Source organism: Aphis gossypii, unplaced genomic scaffold (assembly GCF_020184175.1).
Source record: "Aphis gossypii isolate Hap1 unplaced genomic scaffold, ASM2018417v2 Contig00227_ERROPOS86436+, whole genome shotgun sequence".
NCBI classification, from domain to species: domain Eukaryota; kingdom Metazoa; phylum Arthropoda; class Insecta; order Hemiptera; family Aphididae; genus Aphis; species Aphis gossypii.
Genome location: NW_026083034.1, coordinates 28,898 through 37,015, shown reverse-complemented (window position 1 = coordinate 37,015; position 8,118 = coordinate 28,898). Strand labels below are relative to the sequence as shown.

General features: G+C 30.3%; 2 protein-coding genes across 2 annotated transcripts; both read right to left on the bottom strand.

Moving 5' to 3' along the window:
- Window positions 1–1,679: 1,679 nt before the first annotated feature.
- LOC126553406 (uncharacterized) lies at window positions 1,680–2,464 on the bottom strand. Its single transcript, XM_050208574.1, has 2 exons — window positions 2,308–2,464; window positions 1,680–2,103 (listed from the first exon to the last, which is right to left on the bottom strand). Exons 1-2 carry the CDS (start codon window positions 2,412–2,414, stop codon window positions 1,842–1,844), a joined length of 369 nt encoding a protein of 122 aa, XP_050064531.1. The 5' UTR covers window positions 2,415–2,464; the 3' UTR covers window positions 1,680–1,841.
- Window positions 2,465–4,430: 1,966 nt separating this feature from the next.
- On the bottom strand, window positions 4,431–6,434 carry LOC126553405 (uncharacterized). Its single transcript, XM_050208573.1, has one exon. The coding sequence runs from the start codon at window positions 6,109–6,111 to the stop codon at window positions 5,098–5,100; it is 1,014 nt and encodes a 337-aa protein (XP_050064530.1). The 5' UTR covers window positions 6,112–6,434; the 3' UTR covers window positions 4,431–5,097.
- Between the last annotated feature and the right edge of the window lie 1,684 nt (window positions 6,435–8,118).

The following is an 8,118-nucleotide window of genomic DNA, read 5'->3' as shown; positions in this document are numbered from 1 at the left end:
TTATACAACGGGCTATACCTAATGTTACTAAGTGCCGGATCAGACTAGCGTTTTTTCGGCTGCCGATAAAAACGGCGCTACCGAACCGCAATCGGCTCGACCGATCAGACTGAGCGTTTTATCGGCTACCGATTACCTTCAAATAAGATTAAAAAGCGCGGGAATCGTTGTTAATTTGAAATTTAATAGAAATAGTAAAGCTAATTTTTAATTTCAACGAAATTTACTTAATATTATTTATAATTATCATGAATTCATGAAAATCAAACTTGCCAACATGTTGTTCGACGGTTCAGTCTGTTCAGTCTGTCTGTGCAACAAACATATTCATTTGTACTGTATTGTCTGTATCTTATACATACAAATTATTTTCAATAGTGTTTTTCTAATTTCCATTATTTGAGAAAGACATTTTAAATCAGGTAAGTGTTTATAAATTGAAAATATAATTGTTTTAATTTACAAGTACAATATATTGTAATTGCAATTATAACTATACATAGAAATGAGCTCACTTTTGGAAATTATTTGTGCGGCCGAAGCTGCTGGTGAACTGGAAGAACCAGTACGGAAGCATAAAAGGTATTGGGTCCATCCATTACACAGTAGTAAAGAATACGACATGAAATTTCAAATATTTTATGACAATTTAAAAAAATATCCTGACAAGTTTTTCGACTACTATCGTATGTCAATTCAATTGTTTGAAGAACTACTTGAAAAGGTCCGACTAAATTTGACAAAAGGAATTACGCATCTCCGAAATCCCATAAGTCCAGAAGAACGGTTGACGGTGACTTTGAGGTAACATTTAAGCAATTTTTAATTTTAGTTTTATTTTTATTCTTTTATCTACGTTAGGTATTTATATAAAACGTATAATATAATATGATGATGACTAAAACACATCACATTATTGTTTATTTAATATTAGCTGGTAGGTACAATAAGTATCTGGACAATTTTTTCTTTTGCTAAAAAACACTTCTCTCTATGTATTATACATGTATGTTCGTAGTATTTTTTCTATAAAAAAAAATTAAGTTTTTCAGAAGCAAATGGTTTTTTTTAAAAACACTCAGTTGTAAAACTAATACATCTTTGTTTCGCTCGGTGACGATATACACCCAAAACGATATTGTCATAATATAATAACGGGTAACAATACTATTAGTTATAACTATAAAGTAGGTACTTAATATATTAAAACAATTATTTGAAATAGAAGTTTATTATTTATTTTAAATATCATTACAAAATTTAGAATATCTCCTTTTCTTCAAATCACAATATCATTAAATTTATAAAATAATAACAAAAACATAATACAAAAAATAATAAAGGAAAACATTATTGCATAAAGCATAACTTTCAATATGCAAAAAATTAATAAAAAGAAAAATAAAATCATGTATATATTATTATAACCTACCCGGTTGTGTTTTATATCTTATAATTATTATTTATCATAAATAGTCAATCAAAATAAAATTTATTGTTTCTGGTTTGATGGTAATAGTTGTGACGTGGGTGTAAGTGTGGTTGGAATGTTGTGGTCTGAATAAGAGGACGATGAAGGAGTATAGTTAGATTGTGTATAAGCTGGATATGAACATGGGTAAATCTGAGCATTTGAATAAGAACTGGAATTATAATGTATGTTAGACGATGGGTTTTGATTCATTGTATTATAGTTATTAAGATGTATAGGAGCAGTTGGAACGGGATAGTGATGTTGTGGTTCATGGAGTATATTTTGCTGTACGGGTGGATATGGATATTTTAAAATATTTTTAAATATTGAAGGCTGTTTAAGTGAAATTCTAATTTTTGCTCGTCATTTAATTTAATTTTAAGTAAGGAAGAAATGACATTGCAATACTCATTTCTGAACTTGATGTAATTTCTTGATTTTTTTTCAGTTGATCAAGTAAATTACTTTGAAATGGAGTAATTTGATTATTTTTGGTTTTTTTTGGTGTTTTATTATAGTTGATCAGGTTAGATGAAATGTTTGCTGGAGTCTCAGAGGAAACATCATCTAGATCACTTAAAGAGTGATGTCCTGTATCGTCTTCTACATTGTCAAAATTATCGGTCGTTCTAAAAATTAAATATAAATTTATGTTTAAAATTATTTATTAAATTAATATTGTTTGATTTTCATAATGAAGATAGAGACATACACATTGCCAAAAAATTAAAAATATCATTCTTATATAATATACAAGTAGCATCTATACTTTATTTCTAATTATTATAAGTAAGGAATTATAATAAAAAATTAAAAGTAATTAATTCACTTACTTCCTTTTTTTAGTAGTTGTATTTAAAAATGACATGATTTGTGCATACGCGTACGGTTTTTTTTGTGTTGCTTCTGATCCGCTTCTAATATTTTTTTCTTCAGACATATATTTTAAATATGCATCACGAACATGTTTCCATTTTTTATTCTTTAACTCTTTTACTAAATTAAAAATAATATTCAGTAATTATTGTGATTTAAATTTTATATTACGTATAATCATTAGGCTATCATGAGTTATAATGTAATTTTTATATTTTTATAGATTCTAATTTTAATGCCAAAATTAAAAACATTAAAAAAATGTTTTAATGAAAATGCCAATCTAAATAACTAGTGAAATTTTCAAGTATCTATGATTTATACTTTTTGAATAGTAACAAAAAATTGTATGTTAAAAGTGTTAAAAACCTATCTCAAAACTCATAAAATATTTGTACATTATTTCATGTACTATAAATACAATTTAGTTACTTGGTCTAGTAAATTAAGGACAATGAAAAGATACCTAATACTAATTAAATAACATAACAAAATTATAATATATTAAAATATTTAAAATATTTAAGGATCTTAATATCCTATTAAATGAATTTAAATTAAAATAATTAATTTTCAATCATCCATAAAATTAATTAAAATTGTAAAATGACTTATTAATTAACAATTAATTTTTATATAATTAAAATGAAATAAAAAATACCTTAAAATCTTAATAAAACCATTACAATGATTATTGCATAATGCACATCATATAATTACCTAATTTATTGAAAAATATCTAAACATTTTATAAACTACTAAAAATAGGTTTTTGTTAAACTTTAACAGATACCTGGCAACTGGGACACATTTCGCTGCGTTGCATTTTGACTTTCGTATTGGAAAAAGTACAATAAACGGAATTGTAAGAGAAACATGTCAGGTTTTATGGTCAGTTCTACAACCCACAGAAATGCCAAAACCAAATAAAGAAAAATGGATAGATATTTCTAAAACGTTTTATTCGAAAACAAATTTTCCGAACTGTCTTGGAGCAATTGATGGTAAGCACGTCAGATGCAAAAATCCAGAAAACTCAGGTTCTCTGTTTTTCAATTATAAAAAATACTTTTCAACAGTATTAATGGCAGTGGTCGATTCTAATTTAAATTTCATATACATCGACGTAGGCGCATAAGGTCGCGAAGCCGATTTTAGCGTTTTTCGACAAAGTGAGTTTGGAAAAATGTTATGCTCGCAACAACTTCAAATTCCGGACCCAGTTGCATTGCCTTTAACCGAAAACAATATTCAGCCATATGTTTTTGTTGCTGATGAAGCCTTTGGTCTTCACGCAAATTTATTGAGACCATTTCCAGGTCGTGGACTTAATAGCACTCGTCGGGTATTTAACTACAGGTTATCGAGAGCAAGACGAACCGTGGAATGTGCTTTCGGAGTTTTGGCCAATAAATGGCGAATTTTGCACACAACCATTTTAGTGGAACCAGATTTTTGCGATGATATTGTCAAAGCATATATTTTAGCATAATTTTATTCGAAAGAGAGATGGGTATAATTACGATGAACAAACTGATGTGCATAATATGGATAATTTGACAACTCGTGGAAGAAATATTAATAGAAGTGGAATAGACGTAAGAGATAATTTTGCTGATTATTTTATGGCTGATGGAGCGGTACCTTTCCAATACAGAATGCTTTAGAAGAATGATAGATAGTTATCTACCTATATTTTATTTTATATTATATAAAAAATATATTATTTTTTTTTTTTGTACCTATGATATCATCATGTATTTAAATTTAATTGTATAAATTATATTATGCATTAAATAATGTTATTATTTTGTCTAATAAAATGTCGTATTATACAGTACATAATATATTATAACATAAGTAGGTATATAGACGTATTATAGTATAGTAATACTTACCTTTACTATTTTGTTCAATAGTATTATTTTATTTATTTATTTATTTATTTATACCTATTTAACCTATTATTATAATCATATGATTAATTTTCTTACCTCTTTCTTCTTTTTCAGCAGCTTCCAAGTTATCCCATTCCAAATTATATACTGCTTCGGCTACTTTCAACCAAGATGAGATTTTGGTATTCTTGTCGTATGCGGTCTACCTCACGTTTCTACATGTCATATGCGGTCTACCGCACACTTACCGTCTACCACACATGATTTTATACGTCATATCAGTGGCATAGCAAAAAAATTTGGGCTCCCTCACAAAAATAAAAAATGGGCCCCAAAAATATTGTTAAACCAAATATAACCCTATAACCAAAGGCCCCAAATTTACTATATGTTCTCCCCCGCAGCGCGGGGTCTGCAGGCCATCAGTTCAGCCACTGTGTCATATGCGGTCTATAACATAGGTTTAATTATATTATATTTAATTTAATGACACACAATATGTATTAAAAATAATTAAATAAAATAATACACGTCAAAAATAATCGAAATATAAAATAATCATCTAAAGCGAATAATAATTATAACAACAAATAAAATAGGTAATACAGTATGTCACTATGTATGCAAATCGAATAATAACTATAAAAACAAATAAAATAATACAGTATGTCACTATGTATGCAAATCGAATAATAATTATAAAAACAAATAAAATAATACAGTATGTCACTATGTATGCAAATCGAATAATAATTATAAAAACAAATAAAATAATATAATATGTCAATATGTATAAGAATCAAAAAATACTATACTATGTCTAAATAATCTACATTTTTATTATTTAAATTAGGTACAATATAACTTTACGTCTCTTAAAAAACATTCAAATATATCATCATTGCTGTTTCTTAGACGCCACCATTGTTCCGCTAAATACGAGGGCAGCAATAATGGTGATGTACCATGCATTTTTTTTACGATTCGAAGTTTTAAACCTCCCCATAAACTTTCTATGCGCTGTGTGTGTGCACCATTGATAGGATCGACAAAAAATTGGGAATGGTTAACGGTTTTATGTAAATACCCTTTAGTTTCTAATGTCTTGTATGCAAGCCATTCATCTGAGTGTATTTCTGTACCAATTTCAATTTCATTTTGAATTATTTCATGCAGTGTCTGCCTGTCTCTTTTTTCTACAACAAAGTATCTTGCCTCGATAACACCATTTTCGTCTTTTTGACACATTCCAAACACCCATGGACCAGTAAGTTTTTTTCCATAATTTCTATTACTAAAATCGGGTTCCTCTTCGTCGCTCACCTCGTTTACATCCACATTTTCAGTAGCAATATCAGCCCCTAATAATCGTCCTCTGTTGTACTTTCTTTTACCACGCATTAAAGATTCATCGACTTGAACAATAGTATTTGTACCTCCCATTTTCCTTCTTTTTTCAAAAGCAGCTACCGGTATGTCACGACATAAATTCATCCAGTCGTGCACTGTGTGACTTCCTCGTCCTGTTAATTTAATTATGGTATTTTGTGGTATTTCAAGACACCAATAATAAGCTAACTCTAAAATATCGGACAACGATAACCCACTATTACATCGACCATTTTTATCTTTGTATGTGAAAAAAGTGTTACCTTTACGGACGGATTGAGTTCTTTGGCAACCTTTCTTAGTGCATCGTATCACAATTCGTTCTTTTCCCCGTTCTTTGCGAGTATAATATTTGGTTAGCGAACCACAGTGTACACAAGGATGATTATCGGTTTCAATAAGTTCTTTTTCCTTTAAAAAAGCTATGGTATTTTCCTCTGATTGGATAATTACATTGAAATGTTTGGCTAACATAATTTTAAAAAGTGCAGTAAATAAAATGAAGAAAAACTGATCACGTAGGTATTACAGCACAAACTGAAATGATTATCTTTTACGTATACGACTACAGTCACGATTTTGGCAGGACCCAAGTTTTATTATAGCAGGTATTTTATTATTGATATAGAAATCACATCGTTAAGATAAAACTTAATCGTCATTGCCGTCGAATCATTGAAAATAATCATAAGTAGATAAAAAGTGTGTGGACGTGTGGTAGACCGCATGTGACTTATAGGAACATGTGTGGTAGATGACAAGTGTGCGGTAGACCGCATACGACAAGAATACCGAGATTTTTAGGTCCCCATTCATATAATCATTTGAGCTCATATCCCAAATACACGGATAGTTTTGAACCTCGGTTATAAGTTTTTCGGTTGAATACATGATTATTGTTTAAATAAAAAAAAAAATTAAATATTTAAATATTTAAAAAAAACTGCAAAGTGCACTATTCAAAAAATAACGGTAACCGAAAAACGCTCAGTGTAGACGGCTCCGTATGAATGAATGTTATTTTTTGTACAGCGGAAACGCATCGTCGCAACCAAACCGCAACATCGCGCGGACTATTCCAGTTCGAGTTCGGACGGTTCGGAGAAACGGTCTAGTCTAGACACAACAACGCGGTTTACATGTTAATTATAGGTGTCTCGGTCGTTTACCGATCGGTTGCGTATCATCGGCAGCCGAAAAAACGCTAGTCTGATCCGGCACTAATAGATCACAAGCCACCGCGATTCCGATAACGTTCATATAATCGCTAATTTCCAGGAACTGGTCCCCACCGGTCGACGCACACACACGCACACGTGAACACACCAATGACGTCATGGTAACATTCTCGGTGTCGAACAAATTAACAGAATAAGACATATACATGTCAAAATAAAATATTCGTACGTTGTGTTCGTATAATCGCTTATAATACTACGGTTAGCAGTGGCGTAGCCATGGGGGGGGCCAATGGGCCATGGCCCCCCCCATCGGCTAGGGTTAGGTTAGGTTTATCAACGTTTATGCATAATTTTGTTTATTTTATACATATGAAAAATTCGTTGAATTCGCTTTTGCTCTTAATTCTTATCAATATTATGTTCGATGGTAATTTTTTCTTATCAGTTTTTTTTTTTTATCAAATCTGATGTTAAAATTATATTTTGGTGACTGGTGAGTCCAGTGAACTAAGGTGTACTCACTGTGTGGATACCAACCAGTGGCGTAGCACCGAGGTTGGTCACAGTGTTGTCACCGCACCGTAATAATCATAAACCCGGTCTAATTGTCACGATTCTAGACTACCGTACCATGATAAAAGAACGTTATTTTATCATGCGCCGTACCACGCCGACGTACACCTTGTAATTTTCACGTTTCGTAGTTTCGTACACATAAATCATTTACCTAATATATATAATTATTATTATTTATAATATAGTCATTATGACGTCCGAAAAAAAGAAGATGTTCCCATTGTTTAATTTGGTTGTTAAAAAACATAAATGCTCTGAAGAGGTATGTAAAATAATTATAACATTCGTTATTAGTCTATTTGAACACGTTTGACATTTATATTTAATAGGACGACGTTGTTGATAATAATCCATGTCAAACATATGAAGACGATACAATTTCTGCTAAAGACTTAGAGGTACGCTGTATTTTTTGTACATACCTATTAAATATTTTACTTAATTTTAATTGCTTATATTATACTATATTACTACTATATTATTTATACTTTAAAGACTGCTCCAGTGCCTATCATCTCAGCTGTAGAAAATCATAATGATATGCATGATATTGCTTCTTTTATAAAAAAACCGCTCTTTACATGAATCTGAGATTATTACTTGCTTGAAATTTACTTGGGAGCCACCAGTTAGCTTTGCTTTTCCAGTACAATTAGAAGGCAATCGAACCCGTAAATTTCAACATAAATATTTACAACTATTTCCTTGGTTAGCTTATAGCAAA